The 25,375-nt window shown below is 34.0% G+C and overlaps 3 protein-coding genes, 1 long non-coding RNA gene and 1 pseudogene across 4 annotated transcripts; 3 read left to right on the top strand and 2 right to left on the bottom strand.

Moving 5' to 3' along the window:
* The first annotated feature begins 470 nt into the window (after positions 1-470).
* Positions 471-2,068, top strand: LOC17889952 (annotated as a pseudogene).
* A 256-nt stretch (positions 2,069-2,324) lies between these two features.
* On the bottom strand, positions 2,325-3,924 carry LOC111831241. The gene is made up of 2 exons (XR_002834460.1): positions 3,317-3,924; positions 2,325-2,681 (listed from the first exon to the last, which is right to left on the bottom strand). It is a non-coding gene; the product is annotated as an uncharacterized LOC111831241 (long non-coding RNA).
* A 777-nt stretch (positions 3,925-4,701) lies between these two features.
* LOC17889247 (GTPase LSG1-1) lies at positions 4,702-8,079 on the bottom strand. The gene is made up of 7 exons (XM_006293907.2): positions 7,706-8,079; positions 7,342-7,443; positions 7,151-7,237; positions 6,337-6,430; positions 6,182-6,238; positions 6,012-6,091; positions 4,702-5,928 (listed from the first exon to the last, which is right to left on the bottom strand). The coding sequence occupies exons 1-7, from the start codon at positions 7,930-7,932 to the stop codon at positions 4,962-4,964; spliced, it is 1,614 nt and encodes a 537-aa protein (XP_006293969.1). The 5' UTR covers positions 7,933-8,079; the 3' UTR covers positions 4,702-4,961.
* A 5,645-nt stretch (positions 8,080-13,724) lies between these two features.
* Positions 13,725-14,705, top strand: LOC17888134 (agamous-like MADS-box protein AGL80). Its single transcript, XM_023784588.1, has 3 exons — positions 13,725-14,053; positions 14,193-14,231; positions 14,288-14,705. The coding sequence occupies exons 1-3, from the start codon at positions 13,725-13,727 to the stop codon at positions 14,703-14,705; spliced, it is 786 nt and encodes a 261-aa protein (XP_023640356.1).
* A 1,283-nt stretch (positions 14,706-15,988) lies between these two features.
* LOC17889385 (fe(3+)-Zn(2+) purple acid phosphatase 12) lies at positions 15,989-18,895 on the top strand. The gene is made up of 7 exons (XM_006294107.2): positions 15,989-16,419; positions 17,318-17,429; positions 17,517-17,746; positions 17,830-17,968; positions 18,051-18,271; positions 18,363-18,484; positions 18,622-18,895. The coding sequence occupies exons 1-7, from the start codon at positions 16,051-16,053 to the stop codon at positions 18,818-18,820; spliced, it is 1,392 nt and encodes a 463-aa protein (XP_006294169.1). The 5' UTR covers positions 15,989-16,050; the 3' UTR covers positions 18,821-18,895.
* Positions 18,896-25,375: the final 6,480 nt, after the last annotated feature.

Genomic DNA, 25,375 nt, shown 5'->3' with positions numbered 1-25,375 from the left:
CCAAATTTACTTTTGTGTGTAGTGTGAGTAGCCTCAGCTTATAACATAGTGTAGTCATTATTAATGATGGGTTTTGTATGTATGTATATCAAATATGTGTAGCACATTTTGCTAATAAATTTACTCTTAAAACTATATAGACGATTTTAAATATTATCTATTGCAAATATTATACAATAATTTTTTTTTTTTGGTTAAAAGCCTAGAATTTTAGTAGTAGCTAAGAAATTGTGTTAAACATGGTATATATGAACCGAAACACATCAATATAGTTATCAAATAGTTTGTAATAATAGAAATTTGGGTTTAAATAAAACAATCTGAAACTGAATGATACTTAAACAAAGCGATATGGTTACCAATTTATAGTTTAGTAGGTATGTTTTCTTTGACGATTAAGCTGAAACCAGAATTATCCGATCTGAAATTTGGAATTGACGATAAACATTATATGAAACTCATTGATCAATATGGCTCCCAATATGTATGATACAATTTGCTCTCTCCATTTCCACTAGAAAGATATCTATTTCTTTTTAAACAAACAAGAGTTTCCATTCAAAGCCTCAAAAGAGAGAGGTTCATACAATCGGAAATAAAGATAATACAACTTAAATAAAGATAAGGGTTCTATGAGTTCTCTAAAGAGATGCTAAACTTTGAGAGATTTGTAGTGATTGAAAAATCTTTTGGAATCATAGCGGATACAACCTTGAAGATGAGCTTCACGAAATCCTCAACCAACTAGTGGTAATAGACGGCTTTGAAAATAAGTAATGTATCTCTTCTTTTATGTTTCATAAATATAGATTTCTTATATTTTCTCTAATAACGAATTGTAAAGTTGTAAATATATTAATGAAAAATTTTAAAGGGAGATTCTCATAGATAGCATCATTTAATGTTTTTATGCCACAAATAACACACGCTCCAACAATTTCCAATTATAACATTCGTCACGTTTTCTTTGTCTCACCTCTCCTCCTCACCTAGCCTCACCTCGTGTCGCCTCCTCCTCATCACGCCATAGACTCTTCAGATTCTGCAGATCTAGGCTCTGGAGCTGCCGGAGACGAACCTGCTCGAACTTTGAAACGACCATGTCTCGTTTGGACGCCGCAGCTGCATAAGCGTTTCGTTGATGCGGTCGCGCATTTAGGGATTAAGAACGAAGTTCCCCAAACCATTATGCAGCTTATGAGTGTTGATGGGTTAACCAGAGAAAACGTTGCCAATCATTTGCAAAATTATAGGCTTTATCTTAAGAGAATGCAGGGTTTGTCTTCTGGTGGTGGAGCTGGTTCAGATCCGGCCATAGATCGTCTCTTTGCTAGCTCTCCGGCTTCTGCTCATTTTCTTCATCCGAATCGAGTTCCAAGCTCTGATAATTTCATGCCGTCTTTTGTTCTCGTTGCTACTCTTCAACAGCAACAACAAATGGCTGCAGCTGCTAATCCTCATTTACAACCGCCTCAGTTCTACCACCGACAAATCGCAGCCGCTCATATTGGCTCGCCGACGAATGGGGGATTCCACTCACCGACGAGTAATGGGCAATTTGGATAGCCGACGAGTAATGGGTTTGGATCACCGACAAGTAATGGGTTTGGATCGCCGACGAGTAATGGGTTTGGATCACCGACGCATGGGAAGTTCGATCCTTCGTTCTTGGCGAGGCAAACTCAGCAACAACAGCAGTAACCAATTCACAGAATGCCAACACCATCATTGCATAGTCCAGTTGGTAATTACGCTGAGGATTTGGAATCTGCCAATGCTAATGGAGGAAGAACAGTCTTAACTTTATTCCCTACTCGAGACTATTAAAGTCTAAATCTTTCGGTAATAACACTTATTCAAGATTCTGAAGACATTCATTAAGTTTAGGAAGACATTCATTAAGTTTAGGAAGACATTCATGAAGTTTAGGAAGACATTGTAAAATTTAGGACAGCCTTCCTAAACAGATTTAGGGATTCGTAAAAAGTTTATGAATAACTTAGGAAGGACTCTTTAAACTTCATGATGGGCTTCATAATAAAATTGGATTTTCTTAAACACGAGGATGTGCACAAATTGAATCATTACCTCTCACTGATGGATTGATATGTGAGACATTGAGGCAAAATATAAAGAATTAAACACATATTTCTTTGGATTTGGGAAGGATTACATGACGTTCATAAAAATTTATGAAGGATTCCTTGAAATTCAAGAAGGAATCCTTGAAATTTAGGGAGGAATCATCGACATTTAGGAAAACTATCCTAAAACACCAAGTTGGATATTCTTATTTTTTACCTATGTAATAGAACACCATGGTGTGCACAGAATCAAATCATTATCTCTTACTAATGTAGTAAAACATAGATGCAAACCATAGATATAGAGATTTAAAAACACATTTCCTTAAAATTAGGAAGAATTCTATAACTTTTAGGAAGGAGTTCTTGAATTTTAGAGAGGTCTTCCACAATAACCTGAATTCAAACTTAAAGTCAAGTATTTTCTTATCTTTATCATCAACTCCTAAAATATATGCACCATGTATATCATAGGTCACTTGAGTGTAATGTGAACAGCCTATAGAACCGGATCAAGAAGAAATTGAGGAACCCCTTTTTCAGCAGTTGAAGATATAATCGAACTGAGATCTCACTTCCCCTTTGTCGATGAAACTCCTATAAACAAAAACACATTTAGGTAATGAAAAGTTTAGGGATACTTTCCTAACTCGTTAAGACTATATAAGTGTTATAGCCATACGTCTCCTTCTAATTCAATATCTAGGGGAGAAACACAAAAGCACAAAGATATTTCCAAGTCCTATATTCAGATTCCATAATCTATACTAACAACCACGAATATTGCAAAAAGCATTTGTATATTTTATCATCAAGTAAAACCATTGCTAGAATTTTCCTATTTACCGATTTTCATTGGGAGCACATATAGATATAAACACAGAATCTCTCCCAAACATGTGAATGGATTGGTAACTCGTGAGAAGAGATTGGAGTGACTGCATTATTAACACTATTAATATAGTTAAGTTTCTTTTTAACATTGCTTCAAGTGATATCTTATTTAGCATCCCATATGTAAACTAGTTCTGCAACACTACGAAACTAATTAACCTTGAAACCCCAGATAAAACACTATCAGATTGATGTGTGTCATTAGCTAAACAATTCAAAAACACATAATACACTCCTAGACAAAAAAAAAATGTGTAGAGGTTTAGAATGATAGCAAGTAAAATTATTCGATTAAGCAAACAATTGGTCTAATCAAGCAGTTAGAGCATAGAGAATACCTTGTCACCAATTCTATTAGAGAAAATTTGACTTGCAAATTTGCTATATTATCATCGAGGTTAATTGCTCAAAGGAATTGAAGAGCATGTCGAGCCTAGGGACGAATTGGTCTCAAGCACCATCGACTCATGTCCACAAACCTTCTTCCGTGCCGCGACTACCAAATGAACCACCACTGTTGATGGTTGCGTCGCGGGTCTAGACACGTTGATGGCTTTGGAAAGACCATTGTTGTTGATCTCGACCTCGAACTCGACAGATTCATCAGAATCGAGGCTTTACAAACCCTCAGATCTGGTGGAGGATTGGTGAATGACGAGATTGCTGTCGATGGAAGTGAAACGCTTCTAATTGTCAAATCAGTTTCACGACGTCGGAGGAAGACGAAGATGAGCAACGTCGTAGATAGACAGAGTACTCTCATCGGAGACAATAAGAACTCACCGTCTGAGCATGACGATAAAGACGGTAGAGAGATGGAGAACGAGATTGCAAAAGCGTCTCTAATCTTGAGTTTATAAGAGGGTTATAATAGTCTTTTTAGTTAATAAATAATGGTATTAGTGGAAAAATAAGTAGTGTGTGGTAGATTAGGAATCAAAACTATATTTGATGGTACTTAGAGGAATTTCTCAATTTTAAATTTATTGAACTACTCTTGATTAAAATTATGGAAAGTTGGATAATAAATATTAATATTTTTAACATGTGTAAAAACTCTTTAAAAAGAAATCATTTCTAGAGATATATAAAGTATAAAATTGGAATAGAATAAATAAATAAAACAATAATCATTTTCGCAATGTCATGATGCCATGAGGATGTCAATAAATGTCATCTACAAGACTACAACAGAATGACATCAAGTCAGATTTTATTTTCGTACAAACCGCCATAATAGTTATTACGACTTATATATATCTTGGTACCATAAATATTTATCAATCTAAATTTATGATTGTAGTTTCAAACATTTTTATGTTCATGAAAAAGAAAAATCACATTTTTGTAGTTTCAAGCATTTTTTATGTTCATAAATTTTATTTTATTTTTGGTCAAATTTGCATGGCGTAAGTATCAAAGCTTAGACAGTGTTGATTTCATTACTCTTTAAAGTTTCTTTGCTCTCTCATTTATTGGAATCCTCCAAAGTCCATAGCTATGGAAAATATAGCAGACAATGCAATATCAAAATTGTTCTGAACATTGCATGTGCATTGATTTAGGTACAAGTGTGATGCTGGAGAATAAAAAGGTTTAGAAAAAGTTTAGATTCTCAAATCGAAAAACACAATAGAACTTTGTGTATTCCAATACTGGAGTTTAAGTTACCCGATTGAACTGCTTTTGCGTATGAGTGAGTCTTGTGAGTGATCAGATCATATGTCAAAGAGAACATATATTACAAGTTTACAACTACAGAACCTGCTTCAAAGGATTCTTCATCGATATATCGACTAGCATCACTCTCGTATTTGCCACAGACATAACATCTATAGCCAACAGTTGTTAGAACATTTTCACAATTTCTACATAAGAAAATTTCACAAATGTATCATATGTTTCAGCATTTGTCGATCAATGTATCGTGATTGTTTGTCGGTTTCTAGGAACTTCTCAGCACGATTTCCATCAAAAACCGAATCAATTTTTCCTATGTGACTTCTTGTTCTGTGTCTTCTTTGATGGCCCAAGTCCATTTGCTAGATCAAATGAGCTCAGATCATCTAGAACTTGTTCAAGACCAAGACTAGGTGCTTCTTCACTTTTCTCCACAGGCTGTGAACCTTTAACTATTTCGGCTCCCAAAGTATCATCTGCTGTTTCGTTTTCATCTTCTCGGGTCATCTCTGGAGGCATTGCGAAATGTGGAAGCTTACCTTCAATGTAATCTTTCAGAATCTGTCTAGCTGCTTTGGTTTCATCAGGTAGTCCACTAGAGGCGACGTAACCACGAGAGAGGCAGTACGTTCTTAGAAGCTCTGAGGCAAGTGGTGGGCGGGACTGAGGCTCATAGGTTTTGGGTTTAGGTAGAGAGATGTTGTACACATCCTCAATCGCATTCCGAGGAACACGTTCGGCCACAACCTTAATGGCTTCACGGTGCTCGGTCATCCGGTCTATTGGAAGAACTCCAGAAGCAATCATTTCATATCTTGAGCTTGAGAATGAAGGGAAGACTAAACCAGGGCAATCGCAGAGCATTAGCTCTTCAGAGATAATCAATGTCTGGAAATGCTTTGTTTTTCCCGGGGTAGATGTGACACCTGTTCGCTTCTGACCAACCAAAGCGTTGATTGTCGAACTCTTTCCCACATTGGGGTACCCAACAAAACCAACCACAACTTGTTCACGGTGCGATTCAGCAGAAGTTGCGGAAACTCCTCTAGATTTCCTCATTTTTACTATCTCTTGAGCCTCAAGTTTTAATCGAGCCAATAGCTCGTCCCTTCCATATACTTTAACAGCTGGGTCATCTGTCTTCTGAGAGGTATGAGGTGCTCCCCACTGTTCTTTCAGGGGTTTACCTTCTAGGGTAGCCGTAGCAGCTTTGGCTGACCAGAATACAAACAAAATATTGTTGCGGGAAAAGTATTCAGCCCATTTCTCCCTGCGTATACAATATGTACAACCCAATTGGTAAGCGAAAAACAAAAATAAGTTAAGAGGCAAAGAAGCAAGGCAGAATTTTACCTGACATAAGTAGGTAAAAGATCCGCCTTGTTTACCAGAAGCATTGTTTTTTTATGCTCATCAATTTCTTGTGCATATGCCTGCGTCAGAAAAATTCTTTACATAAATTTTTGGTATGATCAGGAAAATTCTACTAAGAGAAAACTTCGAGTTGGCAGAGATAGAGTTACCTCAAGATCAGGGCACCGATAAAAAAGAGGATCTCTAGCATCAACAACCATAACAATCTGAAAGAGAAGTACATATACCCAATGAGATTTTACATTTAACGTAATCCAGGTAAATGAGAGAGACGGAAAAAAGTATCCTGGAAAAAATGACATACCAAATCACTTCGTTCAAGCACTCGCCAAAGCTGTCTCCAGATGTCAAGGTTCTTCTCGAATGGAGTCAACACAAGCTTTTCATTTTCCTCGAGGCTGAATACAGGAGAACAAGTAGGTGGGCATGCATAAGTATAGAGTACTAAGTCCCAACGTAATTTGCACATGCAATCAAACCATACATCTAAAATAGCAGCAAAATAATATCTTGAGTAGACTATAACATGCTTCAAGATGCGAAATGGATATTTTTTTAATCAGCAAAAGCAAAATTAATTTGACTGTTCTGGTACCATATCCCAAACTCTTCCCAACTTTCCTTTAAACACATAAAAAAATGGTTATCTTGAACACACAATGAGCTTACATATGTGTTGTTAAAGTAGTTCAGCTTCTTCAAGTGCTAATGTTAGATAAATATATCAACTCGAAACCTCAGAGCCATCATTTAACAAAACAAAATCGATACTAATGCAATTAGGTGACTTAAGTGATAACCAAAATCTTGCAGTTTGTAGCAAGCAACACTTGGCAAATACAAGAGTAAATATTGTTGGTAGCTTATGAGCACTGATTCAAGTATAAATTCTCCTCAACTTTTCATTAATTGTTCCCACATCATAGATAAGTATTGTAGTATTGTACAAGACCACTGACAAAAACGATTTGACTTTGTCGAAACTGTGTAACTGTTCGAGCACTTGCATATAAGCAACCCTCAATTCCACGAACAGCAAAAAGCCTTCTAGTGACATATATTTATCCTGTTTATTGCCAACACTAGCAAGAAGAAGAACGAGGTCAAACAGAACCAACCTTGCAAGTTTCCGGCGCCAAGTGAGAAAAGCTTGTTTTTCATTAGCATCAAGTTGCTCCACATGCATTTTAGGTGTCCAGTGAGGTCTAAATATAGTCAAAAAGAAAGAATATTACACTAAAGGAGACTTTATATAGCTCCTGAACAAAAACTAAAGAAGAAGCAGAAGAGATGGATACAAACCACACACCTTCGTGGCACTTGAAGGCTACTAGCATGTAAAGCCTCTTCTCTCATCCGTTGCTCTTTCCATTCTTTAGCTGTTATACCACTTGAACTCGAACCTATGTCCCTATTTACACACAAAGAACAATTATCTCATGAGAGAAATGACTCAATACAAAGAAGCTTCTTCAGATTCAGAAGCACCAACACAAAGCAAATCTCAAAGAACACAAACAGTAATCACCAATTTAGGCATCTCCACAATCAATACACAAAGCTCTAAGCCAATTCTTCAGATTAAGAGCATAAAACACATTCAGATAAATCAAATACAGAGCTCACAAGATTGAAGAACCGATCAATTATACAAAACGAATCGAGAAACTCACATATTGATAGGCACAGGGGTTGCGGAATCGTGATGAATCGCGTAGAGCCGTTCAGCTTCCTCGGCTTGTTCGATGATAGCATCGATGTCACTGACCTCCGTAACAGATTCCAAAACCTTCTTGTGTTGATCCTTGTACGACTTGCCTTTTTCCTTTGTTTCTTGGATCATATGGTTATGGTGCTTCACTAGGGCTCGTCCTAAAGACGTCTTCTCGTTCTTCCCCATTTTCTTCGCCGTGAAACCTCGATTTTTGATTTTCCGATTATTCGGAGTCGGAGATGGGAATCGCAGAGATTGTGAGAAGATTGAGTGCTTTGGGGTTTCTCTGCTTTGAATTCAAAACTCGAAAAATGGCAAAGGCTCGTGTGAAGAAGCGAAGCTAAGCCGCCGTGGGGTGAAAAATTAATAAAGTAAGAGTTTAGGTCATTTAATGGAATTTTGGAAAACTTTTTTTTTTTTTCCGCTGAAATTTTTTTATTATATAACACAACGATGAAAAACAAGGGTGGAATACAATTTTGAAATCTTAAAGCCAGCGGAAAACAGAAATATCCCCGAAAGCTTAAGCCCAATACACGGAAAACACAAAGTAGAACAACTAAAGCCAAAAGACAAACTTTCAAAATCATTGGAGAAGTCGGAAGAAAACATGAGACGCATGACTACGAACTCAAGAGTCGATGTCAAGAGGACCTACAAACGGAAATGAAAGAGATCCAAGGATAGAGGCCACCGCGAAGATTAAACCCAACTGAAAACGGGTACCTCGAACACAATAAGCAAGGAATTTTGGAAAACTATCATAGGCGTTCTTTCTTTTTTAATAGCTTCTTTGTATCTTCTTGTCCATAGGCATTTTACCTTTTAGTGAAGTCATGCCCCCAATAGTTAATTTTAGCCCTGGGATAAAAAAAAATCAAACCGAGGCAAACCAAAATTCTGAGTGTTCGGTTTGGCTTCATTTATTAGGTCTAAACCGATCAGCAGGAAAAATAAATTGAAAGCCGAAATATTTTGGTTCTGTTATTGATTAACCGAATTTTTTTATTTAATTTTTGATACATAACCTAAATTTATCTCTAATATAACCAAACTACCCATAATAACCAAATCCAAAATAACCAAAACAAAACAGAAAACCCCAAAATTATCCTTATATAACTGAAATTTAGTTTTTTTTAAAAAACTAAATTTTGGTTAATTTTGAATTTAAAAATTGTAAACCAAAATAACCAAAAAACAAAATTTATTTTGGTTAATTCGGCAAAATTTTCAAAACTCAAAAAAACCAAAAAAAAAATCCGAAATAACCAAACCGAAATATCCAAAATTAAACAAAGACCCAGTGCTAGTTAATTTCTTTGATGCTATTTGTGAAGAGTAAAACTTAGTTTAGCACATAGAACAAGTTTGAGCATATTGTTGTATTATCTCTTTCAAAGATCACTTTTTTCTAACCCCTTATCCACATATGTTGCATTGCTATCAACAAACTTTGAAGTTCTGATTCCAGCATTGAAGAACACAAGCTTCCTTTACTGTTTCCTTCACATAGGAAAACACCTTCGGAATCTCTTGTAATCCAAGCCGACTGTGACGGTTTCTCCATTTTGCAATTAGTTACATTTGTTTTAGTTTTTTGCAATGCTTTAATCGTTACAACCTTTGTCCTCATCAACCTCTTTGATCCCACCATTGCATCGACCAGATGTTAAGAGATTTTTTGCTTTTGCTCCCATTGTTAGAAAATTGTGAAAGTGTTTATGTTTAGAATTAATACGTACATGAATCCTTGACTAAGGATCAACGGATACATGTTGGCCGGTGAAGCCTATGATTGATTTACAACCGTCGCTAGGACTTTGTTACACCTCTGCGCTGGCCAGCCTCGGCCTCCCTTTCACCAGGTCCTCTCTCTCTCTCTCTCTCTCTCTCTCTCTCTCTCTAAGGGAAGTGGCACAAGAACATATAACTGTGATTCTAGCTGAGTTTTTCAACACTGGTTTCTCAACATGATAAGTTGGTATTTCTCTTTGGTTTTAGACTTTTAGATAAGTTTTGTATCTTAAGATGTTAAACTGTGATTCTAGATGGGTTTTCAACATGATCATTTGGTGGTTTTTCTATGGTTTTTGAAAACGTTGAGGAGTAATCTAGTTTAGTAATCTAAGAGATTTCGGTATGTTGCTATGTCTTTATTTACTTATTGAACTCTAAAAGCTTCAAACTTTGTGCCTCTTGATTCTAATTATGTTGTTTTATATGTTTTAGGAATCTAAGAGGATGACAAAGCAACATAGATCAGAACAAACAGATGATCCATCTATTGAGAGTAAAAGATTTAAATGGCCACCTAATCTGGCTCGTGGACACTTAGAAATTTGTGTAAAAGAGAAAAGGAAAGGGGACTTAATCAATGTATATTCTATAAATTCTATTAAGTAAAGTAAACTCATTTGTATAATCTGTTTCAGACTATTGTTTATGTTTGTCTTTCTCCATTAGAGGAAAAACCTGAAGCAAAAACTCTTCGTAACTATCCTATTCGAGATATTCCGCTCATTGAACAACTTTTTTTTGTGAGGAGTCAATTTCAGTAGGTGATGATGGATGGCAACACCATGATGGAGCAAGTCATTTGCCTTTCGAAGCAGATTCTGTTGAAGATATTGAGCTTAACAACACCTCTCCTATAGCTCAAAATTCTGAGCAACCTCAGAAAAATGGTAAAAGGTCAAGTCAAAGCAACCTAAATCATCTCGAAATCACTCAAGGGAAGATCAGTGGGATCGAGTCTTAGATCTTATCGAGGACCAGGGAAGATTTTTTATGGGAGGCAGAGAAAGTTTTTATACGTATAGTTCTGCTGCTTGTGTTAAGGAGATGGAAAAGATGGTATTTCTTAATCTGTATACTTGCACTAGATGATAATAAGTTTATGTTTGCTACTCATGTATAGGTTTAAAGCTTGGGAATCGCTTTTGGGAATGCAACTAGCAGAAAGGGATGTCATCATTATTAATAACATTTTTTTTTTCTTAAATAGATCTTATTTACATGTAAAACAGGTTTTGGATTTTAAAATCTCATTTTGATGTAAAGACATATTTGTTAGGGAATTTTGTTCTCGGTGCCATTTTTGAAACTCAAAAAATTAAAAATGCCATTTTCTCCAAAGCATTTTCTGCAATGCCATATTAGGTAGGTAAAATGACATAAATATCCTCTCTCAATGTTAGCACATAAATGAAAAAAAGTTGTCAGATGAAATATTCTCTGCATTATTTAATACAAAGGATGAAGGCTATTATCCAACAGATATTAACTTAATGGGTAGTTAAAAAGTAAAACAACATATGAAATCCAGATGGATTTATGGAAGACAAAATAACAGAGAAAATTTGAATAATGGGAGAAGGGTCGAAGAAGGACAACAATTAGATTTTCGGTTAAGCCCACGAGATAAACAAGATTTTGATCTCTTCATACGATTGTCCATCACAAGTGTCATCTGCTATGTTGTCTACAGAGATCCTAAATAACAAATTTTGTCCATCAATAAATAGAAAATGGAAAGGACGAATGGTAGAGCATTCAACAAAAATATAAATGGTCCATCTCATAGTTTACATGGGCTGAGGAGGGTTGTTTACTGGACTAACTGATTGACAGACTTGTTTTGTATATCTGATAGACCATTTGTAAAACATGTTAGAGGACGACTTACTATAGACAAAATGATAAAGATAATTTGAAGAAGGGAAGAAGGTTGAAAAAGGAGAACATCCAGATTTTTGGTTAGATCCACAGGATAAACAAGATTTTTAATATCCTCTTACGGTTGTCCATCGCTGGTGTCATATGTTATGTTGTCTACAGAGATCCTAAAGAACAAAATTTGTCTATCAATAAATAAAAATGGAAAGGACGAATGGTATCCCACAAAAATATAAATGGTCTATCTCATAGTTTACATGGGCTGAGTAGGGTTGTCTATTGGACTAACTGATGAATAGTTTTGTTCTGTAGATCCGATGGACAATCTGTAAAATGAATGTTAGAGGAAGACTTACGATGGACAAGAAAAACTCATGGACAAAATTTGGTATAGATCTGGTCCGTAAAAACTTACATTGACAGAGATTTCCTTTGGCCGGAATCAATGGTTCCAGCGGCTTTGCGGGTTCACTACTGTGTTGCCAGTGGTTGTTCCGCTGTCGGGAACGGTGTCTTCAACGGTGGTGACGGTGAAAATATTCTGGTCAGCCATTAGGTTAGGAAAAAAAAATTGCATCGGTGATAGAAAGGAGTTGGAGAACTTATTTAACAAAAAAAAATAGAAAGGGTGAGTTGTTTATCCATTTGATAATACTTCGTTGTTGTTGCTGAAAATCTGATGGGTAAGAGAGAAAAGGTTGAAAGTTACGCTTTTGAGAAATAATGACTTTATGTCTGATTTTGCTAGGTTAATTAAAGAGAAGGACAAACATGTCTTTCTATCTATGGGCTGTGGCAGGGGGGAGAAGCCCATAAAAAAATTGGCAGTCCATACAAAAATAATCACTGTACTTGGCATAATATATAATATTCTCTATTTGTTATCATATATTACAATTTTATGTTTAGAATGGATGTTGGTTTGCATATATTATTAGTATATAAATTTAAGTTAAGAAATGTTTATATATTATTATTAGTCATATACTATAAATTATACTAAATGTGAAAGAAAATTGAAAATACAAAAATAATATAACTAAAGGTTAATTTGGTAATATTGTATTCTAATCACACTCAAAGCACATCCTAATCGCTTTGCCATTCAACAATACGATGTAACCACATCGCACCCGAATCGGATTTCCATTCACAATTCTAACTAATCGCATCGCTCCCACACTTGAATCGCAATCGCATCCGAAACGGACTGCCATTCGGTAGCAAGCGAGAGTGGTTAGTATACTTGTAATGAATCATTTCTTCTGGTATCTCTGCGCCCCCACCCCGAAACTGACCCACAGGCCACAGCACAGCGCCCATTCGCTTTGCGCGCGGGAAAGCAACGAAGTGATCTGATTTCATTCCGGGATAGGCGGCTAATACTAATCTAATAAGTGAGAATAACTCCTTACCTTTTTTCAAGAGAAGCCTGATTCTAGTCAGGATTGAAAAGATAATGACGAACCTTAAATGATATGTGACTTGACCAAATAATTCTATATAGCCCACAAAATAAAGCAGTCAAGTTTAGAAGATGTTATTTATGATAAGCTTAATAGATTTGTCATTTGTGGTTGTAGACAATTTATGTAGGATAAGAATTGATTTTATTTATTTCGATATTTTTATTATCTTAAAATATATTATTCTCTTTATTTGAAATTAATATTGTTTTCAAAATCTTCCCAAATTTAATGTTATTTTATAATCTTAATATAAGATTTGATGTACAGTCAAAAGTTTGTAGAAATATGGTAAAAGTTATAATTTATCTTTTAGTTTGAATGATTATTTTTTAAAGATGCTTATTGAAGGAAATGTATAGTTATCATTAAGTTTCAAAAATAACTTTCAATCAATACCATATGATATGATGAATAATAATTATTGACTAGCATTAAATTATGACAACACAATGAGTTATAACATTAATTCAATGTATTGACTATGACCAAAAAAATTGGCAAGAAATTTAATTTTGATGTGTAAATAGTTAAATTTTATATAATAACATAACCACATAGATATTTTAACAAATCATTCAATGTAAAACCAAACCAAATCCAACATAATTTGGTAAAAAATTTAATTGGTCTTTGAATTAAATATTATTAAGCAACTTAAAAACATTCCACATAATAGTAAATAGTAATTAATTTTACATCTTTGACTAGTATTAGTTTCTGAAATCTTATCTCCTAATTTCAAGTCTATTTAAATGAATTTGCATGTCCTCTTCATCATATCCCAACAAAAAAAACTATAACAACAAGAGAGATTAAAGTCATATAGCAACCATGCCAAGAAAGAATGTAAAACTTGCATGGGTTGAGAATGACAAGGCAAGAGCAAAAAGTTTAAAGCAAAGGAGAGAAGCATTACTCAAAAAGGTGAAAGAGCTAACCATATTGTGTGATATACAAGCTTGTCTAATCATTTTCAGTCCTAATGAAGTTGGTCCAGTGGTGTGGCCATCAGTTGAGAAGGCTCGTGGCCTCTTAGACGATTTCTTTGCCTTACCGGAGCTTGCGCAGAAGAATAAAGAGACGAGTATCGAATCATTTCTAAAGGAGAAGACGAAGACCGTTCATAAGAAGTTGATGGAGAGTGATAAAAAGAATAAAGAGTATGTCATTGATGAGTTAATGATGCATTTACAAAACGGTCGTGCGATAAGTGATCTTAACTTAAGTGAGATCTATGCATTACTATCTTTCTCAAAAGAGAAAATTATACATTTTAGGAATGAGCTAGGTTTCATGCAGTTCTCTCCTCTTCGTGATCCACCAATGCTTCCATTTGAGGTGCAAGTCGAGCAGCTGATGATCCCCACAAAGCATGATGTTGTAGCAACTACAAGGGAGACTAAAAATCACTACTTAATAGATCAATGGGTTCTCGATCCCAAACCACTTGAGCCTTTAGGTTATCAACGAAGTTACTGTCCATACAAAGGAAGCAGTAGCAATGGAAACCCTAATTTGGAGATGGAGCTCTTTTGTCCTGAAGTGATGTCTTTCTTTGGTTTGGGTGAGTCTACTGCTCAACCATTACAACATCATAACATGAATGATAATCCAATAATGGATATGAATCAAAGAGAACAATACTCTTTTGATTTCATGAGTCATGAGATGGAAATACAAGAGGAAGGGAACAACAACGCTACAATGACCAACGATGATGTTCGCCAAGAGCCACCTCGTAATGAAACAACTAATATGGCGATGTTTGATATCAATAGGGATTGGCTGAATTTGAATAATAATCATTTCTAGACTCCTAGTTGGTATTATGTTCTAAGTTTGGTATGAATTTATCTTTAAAGTTTGTTTGTTTTTTTGTTTTTTTTTTTTACTGTTTTGTCTATTTCAGTTGTGAACCTTTTTAAGGTTTTTACCTTTGTTATTTTGAAGTTATTTGTTTTTTTTTTCTTTGAATTAAATAGTTTTAATCATACAAATATACGCTGACTTAATATATTCTTTATAAACTAAAATCGTTATATAATCTCGTTTGATTGTGAATATTAAACTCTAATCTATGTGATAAACCCAAACCGACATAACTAAAAACTAATTTAATAATTTAATTACTGTATTTCCTAAGATTAACTTATAGTTGACTAACTTATTGTAATTTTTTTCTTTTTTTGTGTGTTAGTTTCTTAATTCCTTAGACCTAATTTTTATTAATAATTTCATTTTATAATTACTATCTTTTTTCCTTTAGGATTATTATTAAGTACTTGTTAAATTTTCTGACTTTTTATTGTTTCTTTCTGTTTTAAAAATATTATTTTTAAAAAATTATTTATATTATTTTTTTACCATTAATTATCTGACATATATCAACATCTTATCAATTCAATTAACACATGTTACGTTCTTCTTAATTAATGACTAACTTTGAAAACCTAACTTTATATAATAAGATTAGACTTTATATCCACTTTAATTGTCGTAATAATTTGTACTACTTTGTGAGTTTGACCCCAAACAAATTTTTTGTGACTTTGACCCCAAAAAAGTTTCGAATGTATTTTTATCTTTGTAACAACAAACAAAAACCACAATGAACATAAGATAGATGTTACCATTCAGCACAAAAACATCTACCTTATTTTTGATTTTTGAGTTTAATAGTGTTTTCATTATCTCCAACAAACAACAAACAGAGATCAAAAACTAAAAATAGGTTGTGATTACTGATTAGAACTGTCAAAATGGGTGTGTTGTACATGGTCCGTCCATATCCAATTTATTATAGACCGTAATGAAATAATCCATAATAAAAACGGGTCTAAATGACCTTGATCATCTTTTAAAAAAAAATATGATTATATAAAACAATCATCGGATCGAGTATAGGTTTTGGATTTCTAATCGACCTTAATTATCTAATGTTGAATAAAAATATGAAATAACTAAATTTCTGTTTTCTTTTTTTTTTTGGAATATCCACATTTCGATCCTTGTTGGAAAACTCAAAAAAGTCACTATGTCCATGTCAGGCAACTAGACAAAGCTATTTATTTAATTTCCCAACCAAAAAAAAAAAAAAAAAAATCTAAATCACGTTCTTCTTCGTCTCAAGATCCAGAAAACTAAACTAAACTAGAAGATGAGTTCAAGATCTGTCCTTACAACAATCTTGCTAAGTCTTTTACTAGTTGAGTTATGCTATGGAGGTTTCACAAGTGAATATGTCAGAGGAACTGATTTGCCCGATGACATGCCATTGAACAGCGATGTCTTTACAGTTCCTCCTGGTCCTAACACTCCACAACAAGTTCATATAACTCAAGGGAACCATGAAGGTAATGGTGTGATCGTTTCTTGGGTTACTCCGGTTAAGCCCGGTTCAAATACTGTTCGATATTGGTGTGAGAATGAGAAGTCGAAGAAGCAAGCTGAAGCTACTGTTAACACTTACCGGTTCTTTAATTACACTTCTGGTTATATCCATCATTGTCTCATCGATGATTTGGAAGTAAGTACTTATAAGTTTGAAGCTGTTTTGGATTTCGATTTGGTTTCGGTTCTGTTTTTTTTTTTTGATTCTATGGTACCTACTTCTAAATTCAGGTTTTAATTAACTTTTTTAAAAATTGGATGTGTTTGGAATCATTGGATTTAAATTTAGTTTCTTGAATATAGAAAAAGTATATTTATTTAAATCTTATTAATAATAGGTTTTGGGATCAAACCTTTAAGATAAATAGGTTTTTTACTCTTTCCGTTCAATGCAAAATTAATTAGTTTTTTTTACTAAATTTTAACGATTATATTCGACGGATTGTTGTATTATTGGTTGAATCGTGTTTTGATTTTCGGTTTAAAATAAACTAAAATTAAACGATTCCTTAACCGCAAAAACCTTCAAAATCAAGTATTAAAAGATGGAGGGAATGTTAAATATTTAAACTTTTAACAACTTTTTGTTTTGTATTTAGTTACTGTTGTTTATGGTACTTCTAAATGAAGGTTTTAATTAATTTAAAAAACAATTGGATGTGTTTGGATTCAATTTTAGTAGTTTCTTGGGTATGGAAAAGTAATTTTATTTAAATCATATTAATAATTGGTATTGGGATTAAATCTTTAAGACAAGATAGGTTTTTTCGATGTCAATGCAAAATTAATTAGTTTTTAATGAATTTTAACGATTATATTCGACGGATTGTTGTATTATTGGTTGCATCGTGTTTTGATTTTAGTTTTAAAATAAACAAAAATTTAAATGATTTCTTGATCGCAAAAGCCTTAAACATCAAGTATTAGAAGATGGAGGGAGTATTAAATATTTAAACTATTAACAACTTTTGTTTTGTATTTAGTTACTGTTCTTTTTTCTTTAATTCTTACTCATTATAGATGGTTATGTGCAGTTTGATACAAAGTACTACTATGAAATTGGTAGTGGCAAGTGGCGTAGACAGTTCTGGTTCTTTACTCCGCCTAAGTCAGGCCCTGATGTACCTTACACCTTTGGATTAATCGGTATATTAACTAAAATGTTGTCTTAAAAATCATGTTTATGAGCTAACAAGTGTGAGTGACACATCAAACCTCAAACTAAATGTCCAGGGGATTTGGGACAAACATATGACTCAAATAGTACATTAAGCCACTATGAGACGAATCCGGGGAAAGGACAAGCTGTTCTGTTTGTAGGAGACTTGTCTTACGCGGATCGCTACCCGAACCACGACAACAATAGATGGGATACTTGGGGAAGGTTTGCTGAGAGAAGTGTTGCTTATCAACCTTGGATATGGACTGCAGGCAATCACGAAATCGACTTTGTTCCGGATATTGTAAGTAATTGAGTTCTTCCCTTTCTTGTTTTCGCTTTCTTGAGGAAGTACTTGTAACTTAACTTGAAGAGTTTGGTTTACAGGGTGAAATAGAACCATTCAAGCCTTTTATGAATAGGTATCAAACGCCATATAAGTCATCAGGAAGCATCTCTCCATTGTGGTATTCGATCAAAAGGGCGTCGGCTTATGTTATTGTTATGTCTTGTTACTCATCTTATGGTAAGGAATCGAAGAGACGAACTGCTTTAAGAAATTATTCAGAAGCTTGTTTGTTGCTTATGTTTATAATATTACTGATTAGGTAAATATACTCCTCAATACAAATGGCTGGAAAAAGAGTTGCAAGGAGTGAATCGAACAGAGACGCCGTGGGTTATAGTCTTAGTACATTGCCCGTTTTACAGTAGCTATGTGCATCATTACATGGAAGGTGAAACATTGAGAGTCATGTATGAAGAATGGTTTGTCAAATACAAGGTTGATGTTGTGTTTGCAGGTCATGTTCATGCCTATGAAAGATCGGTAATTTCAACTTACTTGTCCCCAATAGTATTGATATCTATATATCTACACCTCCCTTGTCCCTCAAGCGATAACTAAAATAATGATGTAGGAACGTGTTTCTAACATTGCTTACAACATTGTCAATGGACTGTGTGAGCCAATATCGGATGAGTCAGCTCCTGTTTACATCACTATCGGGGATGGAGGAAACTCCGAAGGCTTGGTTACCGAGTAAGTTTACCATATTCGTGCTATCGCGTGTGTGTAAAGATCGGCTAAAGAAAGAGTTTTATGTCAATAACAGAGTTAGTTACAGTTTCTCTGCATTTTCTCTGTTATTTGATACAAAGCGTTTGTTATATATGTAGCATGATGCAGCCACAACCAAGCTACTCCGCCTTTCGAGAAGCTAGCTTCGGGCACGGGCTACTAGAGATTAAAAACAGAACTCATGCCTACTTCAGCTGGAATCGTAACCAAGATGGGAACTCTGTAGCAGCAGATTCTGTGTGGTTGCTTAATCGGTTTTGGCGAGCTCAAAAGAAGACACAAATTGATGCATTTTAAAACACAAACTTAAACAAGGTTGTATTGTTTCTGCAATTCTAAATAAATAAATCAATCAATGACTATTTTATAAAAGGTAACTTTGTGAAAGCAAAGAAAGTACAATTCTATCATCTCCAACTTTGGTTTCTCTTTGTCTCTCCCAAATTTGCATTAGCATTGACCAAGATTAGTCGGTTTTATACTCCTCCCACGGCCGAAACTCGACCGCCTCCACCAACTCCACCATCACAAGTGAAAGCTCCTCCGCAGCTCTCTCTGCAATAGCCTCAGCCTCCAATTTTCTATCTTCAAAGTCCAGCGACATTCTCCTGACTTCATCTCTTAGCTCTAGAAACTCATCAATCTCTTCATCTTTTATCAACCATCTCATATTTTGAATCTCGTCGATGATTTCTTGTGTAACAAGGTAGCTAAGATTAGCCCTATCAGCTGTTGTTTTCGCTGCTTTGGCGGTTTCTTGGATAACAAGATAGTTCTTACAAACTTCATCACCTACAGATTCCACAATGTTGTCTCTCGAATCTTTGATATCCTTATAAACTCGTACTTCATCCCATATTTCATCAACATTGAGGTTCAAGTAGTCCTTCAGAGTTACAAGTTCTGAGTAGATAAATTTCTTCATCAACTCTCTACATCTCCTCATCTTCTCTTCATCATCTCTCAACTCTTCACGTAACTCTAAGAGTTTGGCTGACAAGTTTTTTCTATGATTTTCAAGACGTGAGCTGACAATATGCTCCAAAAACTCTGTTTCTTTTTCCATCTTCTCTTCATCTTCTCTCAACTCTTTCACTATATGTCTCATCTTCTTCACTTCCTCGCTCACATCTCTTACATCAACAGTTTCATCACCACCTTCTGAAAAAACCAATGAAAAAGTTATAATTGTATACATTAGCAATCAATCCCTATATGGTTAATGATGATTATGAGACTCGAACTAGAGACCTAAGAAAATACTCTTTTTATAAGGTTTAAAGAACGTAATAATTAGATAATTAAAAACAAAACATTATAGCTAGGGTTTCTTCATGTACAAATACAAAATAGTTACCTGTTGGTATCAAACCCTCATTGTTGTGAGGTTTAGAAGATCTTCCAAGGTACTCAAAGATGTAAACTGAGTGGTTTGCGATGAAGATAAAAACACTGAGAGGCCAAAGGAACATGTACTGATCAGCCCCAAAGCTTTTGAACGCCAATAGAAACATGAAGCGATCCGACAGAAACAGCGAGAACCCACTAATACCCTAATCAATTAGAGAAGAAAAGATAATGAGATTGTAACACCAAAGTCAAACGTAGATAATTTAAGATTGTATACGATTTTACTTACAGAGAGTTTAGGGCATAAGGAGATCAAGATTAATGAGAGAAGAGTCGAAAAGATTAGGACAAGACCGATCAGATTTGTGTGTACTTCGGAGGAGACAAGAAGCAAGAAGAGAAACAAACGTTCTGTCCAAAACAAAACAGTTGCTAGAAGTTCTACTTCTTGTTCAAATCTTTCTCCTTGTTCAATAATATTCATCGTCCTCATCAGTCAAAAACTTTTGGCCAATATTGATACAACACTTTTTTCTGATATTTGATGTTAATTGTATTTATATATTGGTTTACAAATTCGTTTACGAAGATAAAAAGGATTTGTATATATATTGTATTTAGGATTTGTGTTTAGGGCTAATTTTCATGAATCTGATAAAACAAAATAAAAAGTAATATACGTGTTGACACGTATCTTAGCAAATTGAATTTGCTGAATTTGCAAAAAAAAAAAAAAAAAACGTGAATAAAGGATTTATTGAAGATATCAATTGCAAATCTATATATACTTAGGATATGTAACGTAACTATCTCCTCTTTCTCGATGTTAATATATAGTTAAATTAGACAAAAAAAAAAGGAAAAAAATAAGAGAAATTCATTTTTCACCAATATTGCACTTTCAGTTTTTTTTTTCTCTATATATATATTAATTATTTTAAATATATATTATAAGTTGAACAAAGGGAAGTTAAAATATATTTTTAGTTATATGATTTGAATAAGTTGAACAAAGGGAGGTTCAAAATTTTTGAAAATGATTCTAACAGATTTTGTTGAGTTTCTCTATAAGTAACTTTCGTAATTAATCATTCTCTATAGAGACTTTTAACTTATTAGTTGGTGTCAATTTATTAAAGTTATATACATTATAATCATATAATTGATTCATATACACATGCAAATCACATGGATCTAGAGCACAAAGATGAGAATGTGTTATCCTTAATATGCACGCAATCAGCTACATTCAGCTACCATAAACTGTTCACCTAATATGACTCACAAAGAATATATTAATTAAGTGCTTTCTCCGTTCTATAATAGATGATCTTTTAAGCAATTTGCACACAGATTACCATGCGAAAGTTGAGAAACTTCTTGGTAGCATGTTTCCCAGAGCTTACATTGAACACTTTGTACTTTGTTTCCAAAGCACTCCACAGCTTTTTAGACGTCGTCACTTTGCTGTATATTTAATATTTTCTTATTTCTATATAAAACATCATTTAACATCTTTATAAACACAGTTTAACCATTGAAAAATAATCTATATATAAATGGTTGAAATCAATAAAAAAAACTAATTACTTTTGCTAGATTAGTGAGAACATCATATAATTTTGGGGAAAAATATAAAGCCAAAAATCATCTGTTTGGGTTATGTTAAAACGGTTTCATTTTGTATTTGACGGATTTCGTTAATGACATTCAAACCCGTTTAATTGCTCCGTTTGGCGTCACAAACTTTATGTTGACTCTCTCTTTAATATGAAACTTTAGTTGACTTTGCCAATTTAGGCACATCTTTAAAACGCCAAACAGTTGGAAAGTTCGAGATTTAAACCAACGAAATCGTACTCTCCAGGATTTTTATGGCATTTTTCCCATTCTAAAATGGAGAGATTATCATTTTCGATTCTGACGATATGATGAAGCATGTAACTCCACAAATTTCAAACAAAAAGGACGTGAACAGAATAACCGAAAACACAAAAAAAAAACCTCGGAAAATTATTAAGCGTTTGAGACATATGACATATCCAATGTATTCATAGTAGTCTAAATAAATTCAAAAGTAAATAGTTTGAAATCCTAAAAATAGTAACTTAAATCATCATGGGAGTGAGGTTTAGGTTGTGGAAACAACACCAAACTCGACCTCTATATTCAAAGCGCCATCCATGTCCAAGTAAGTCTTCCTAAGATCATCCATAGACACAAATCGAGCGTACCCCCAAGATGAACTATCTTTGCATGCTGTGCCATGTGTTACCTACAAAGAAAATTGTTATGTGATAATTTACTCCATATATCGACAGTGTATTACTACAAAATTGTCTCTCAACACTTCAACTAGAAGACCTACTTGAACGTGACAAATGGTTGGATCCATGATGAGAACATAACCGAAGTAAACCAATGTCGACTAAGATAAGGATCGAAACGATGAGAATATCATGCGTGATCTGTTAGTGGTTTTGGATAGATTATGTTAAATCTTTGATTCATGTATATCTCCTATATTCTAGGATCTAGATAGCTCATCCTTAATATGTATTAATACTCATAACATCTTATGATGAAATATATGGGAAAAAATGTTTAAAGTCTATTGTTCTTATAAGCTCTTGATTGGGACCTATCAATCCACGAGGGTCTAGAATTCGAATAACAGCTTGCTTAAAAATCTGTTCATCTTCCTCAATTGTTTCACTCTCGTCGAGGCTTAGAAAAATCGATATCCATTTGCTTTCATCTCGTGTTAAGATGGCCTTGGGATACAAGTCTATAACCCTATACAGTATATATGTGTCACGTACATATATGTATCAACAATACCACTAAGACAAGAGAACGTATTCATTCATGCATATACAAGTATGTACGTACTTACCATTGCCTTCCTTCAATTGTAAACCGGGGTGATTTGTGACGATAATCTTTCATCTCAGAGAAATTCTGATCATTCCAAGAGAATTTTGGATAATGGAGATTGTTATTAAATGAGATGATTTCCCAATTAGTAGGCGGTGGAGCAACAATTACATCAACACCAAACTCGCATTGATCTTGATTGACATATCCATTTTCAGGGTCTTTGAATATACTAAGCGGAATCACTTGAGGCAATCAAGCTATTGAACGGCTTCGATTCGACATATGTATATACATATATATGTTTAATGATTAGAAATGTAATCAAAGAAGATGCATATATGTAATAGTAATTAGATGTAAGATATGAACATAACCTACCATGAATAGTACAATACTTGTTTAGTTTTTAGTTAAAGACGAAAAACCAAAAATCCGCAAACACCTCATCAGTTGATGGTTTTGAGGACAAGCTAGTGCTATCTAATTTCACATACATTGAAATAAAATCACTTCCATTGTCCTCATTGTTCCCTTTCGGATACAAGATCATCCTCCTGCGTTAGCATTAGTTAAAGATGATGATTAATGCATCTTCTTCAAGTTTGAAGGGCAAGAGAAAGATTTGGTATGCACTTATATAGGGACTATACATGCATTGCCATGCCCATGCATACGTACCAGTTGTAGCCACCAGAGGAGAAGATACGGGATTGATATTTGCCATCAGAGTAGAGAGTTGAATTCTCGAGCTGTGAGAAGTTTTGGATCTTTAGTGAATATGAAGAAGGAGAACGTTGTCTCAAGCTCCGGACAGTTGTAGAAGACATTCTTTTACCCAAAAACGACATGAACTGTGTTGTGACCTAAACAAGAGATAGAGAAGAGTACTTTGAGATGGTCATAGAGATCAAAATTTTCACTAAAGAAACGTTCTTATATTAGAAACAAAGGTGTCTCGGAAATTGCATTATAAAGACTATATAGTATAGCACCTCTTGCATACAAATTTTTGGAATTAATTCCTAGTTTGTAACGATTTATATACCTAAATTCCAAAGTCAAATTTTATGATTTAGGTAAATTGATGAATTCTATATGACTATCAGAGCCGGCCCATGGGCCAAGCTGGTGAAGCATCAGCTTGCGGCCCTCGATATAATACATAAAATTCGGCTTTTTTTGCAAAAGTTTCTTTTAGTCCAGTAGTACATGTATGCACCCCAGTTCGAGTCACATACTTGTATTCAACCAGCCATTTATTACTTTTTGATTGTGGCCTGAAATTTTTTAGAGACTATATTGTTATTACCTGGAAACTCTGAAGTGGTACGGTGGATCGAAACGACTTGAGGTTGTGTAACACTCTTAACATCGTGTCTTTACCGGTGAGATCCTAGCTACCTCAAGAACTCGACGAACGTTTTCGTGTGAATCAAGGTTTCTTAGCTCACTCCACACCTTTGAACTAGAACGTGTTATCGTCTCTGCGGCAAAAGAAATAACCCCCTTGTTTATATATTTACTTATGTATATATATGTTAGATAAGGATTACAAGCTTTATCAAAATAAAGATTGACTTTACTTGTGTTGAAAAAGACCATAAACTTTATTTGTGGTGAATTAAATAGCGAACTTTAGTTGACTTTTAGATAAAATTGTTAACTTTTGTTGACTTAGTTAATTAAGACATGTAGTTTGGTTAACTCACATTAATGATATGTGTATATAAATTATAAAAAATTTAAATATATAGATCAAAATTTTTTAACAGTTTTTCGAGTAAATCTTCAAATAACATTTTTTATTTAAAAAAAAAGAGTACCGCATATCATAATTTAAAAGGGGAAATTAGCATATAATACTTATCCAATTAAAATAAAACAGAATTTTTTCTAAGTTTTCTCAAATTTCTCAAATTTTATATTTATCATCAAACTAATTATTTTAGTTTTTTCTTTTTCTTTTAAGGGAATCAAATATCATAATAAAAAAATAAACATTATCATAACCATCCAAATTAAAATTTAAAACATAAATTTACTTTGTATTTATGTTAATGTCATATATTGTATTGTGGCTTGTGTAGGTTTGTAGCAATTAGAGTTGCATAACTATCGAAGGTTGAAACTGTAGCAATATCCTTGGTATACTTTACATTTCTTTCAACTGTTGGTGGTACCTGAAGGTTACGCAGAACCGGCATGAACATAACAATGATTTTGGCCCCAAAATTTTCAAAAATATATATATAACATAATATTATTGCAAATAATCCTCGAATGTTTTTCACTTTTACAAAAAATACCCCTAATTTTTTAATATCAAAAAAAACCTTGCTCAAAAAAATCATTTATTATAGAACAAAGAAAGTATATTATATTAGAAAAATTCCGCTAACTAAACTGGAAAAATTTGGAAGCCTCCTTGTCCAAGTAGTGTTGACTAAAAGTTTAATAATGCTTTTACATCAAGAGGTCTCGAGTCTCAGACAATGTGATTTATTAACAATTATACAAATTTAACGAGGCAAGTTCCTAAGAAATCTCCAGTGATGACAATTAGAGCGGTTCACCGGAAATCCACCTATTGAAAGAGAAGAAGATGTCTAAGATCAGCAAGAA

The sequence above is a fragment of the Capsella rubella genome, unplaced genomic scaffold, assembly GCF_000375325.1.
Source record: "Capsella rubella cultivar Monte Gargano unplaced genomic scaffold, Caprub1_0 scaffold_4, whole genome shotgun sequence".
NCBI classification, from domain to species: Eukaryota; Viridiplantae; Streptophyta; class Magnoliopsida; order Brassicales; family Brassicaceae; genus Capsella; species Capsella rubella.
Note: the sequence above shows the minus strand (reverse complement) of the source record. Positions and strands in the feature narration are given on the sequence as shown.

Coding starts and splice junctions, on each gene's coding strand:
- LOC17889247 (XM_006293907.2), bottom strand. CDS start 7,932: ATGGGGAAGAACGAGAAGACGTCTTTAGGACGAGCCCTAGTGAAGCAC. Junction 7,444..7,705: donor ACCCCTGTGCCTATCAATAT/GTGAGTTTCTCG, acceptor GTGTGTAAATAG/GGACATAGGTTCGAGTTCAA. Junction 6,239..6,336: donor TGCTTGAACGAAGTGATTTG/GTATGTCATTTT, acceptor CTTCTCTTTCAG/ATTGTTATGGTTGTTGATGC.
- LOC17888134 (XM_023784588.1), top strand. CDS start 13,725: ATGCCAAGAAAGAATGTAAAACTTGCATGGGTTGAGAATGACAAGGCA. Junction 14,054..14,192: donor AGTGATAAAAAGAATAAAGA/GTATGTCATTGA, acceptor GGTTTCATGCAG/TTCTCTCCTCTTCGTGATCC. Junction 14,232..14,287: donor CACCAATGCTTCCATTTGAG/GTGCAAGTCGAG, acceptor AGCAACTACAAG/GGAGACTAAAAATCACTACT.
- LOC17889385 (XM_006294107.2), top strand. CDS start 16,051: ATGAGTTCAAGATCTGTCCTTACAACAATCTTGCTAAGTCTTTTACTA. Junction 17,747..17,829: donor TCGACTTTGTTCCGGATATT/GTAAGTAATTGA, acceptor TTTGGTTTACAG/GGTGAAATAGAACCATTCAA. Junction 18,272..18,362: donor TTCATGCCTATGAAAGATCG/GTAATTTCAACT, acceptor ATAATGATGTAG/GAACGTGTTTCTAACATTGC.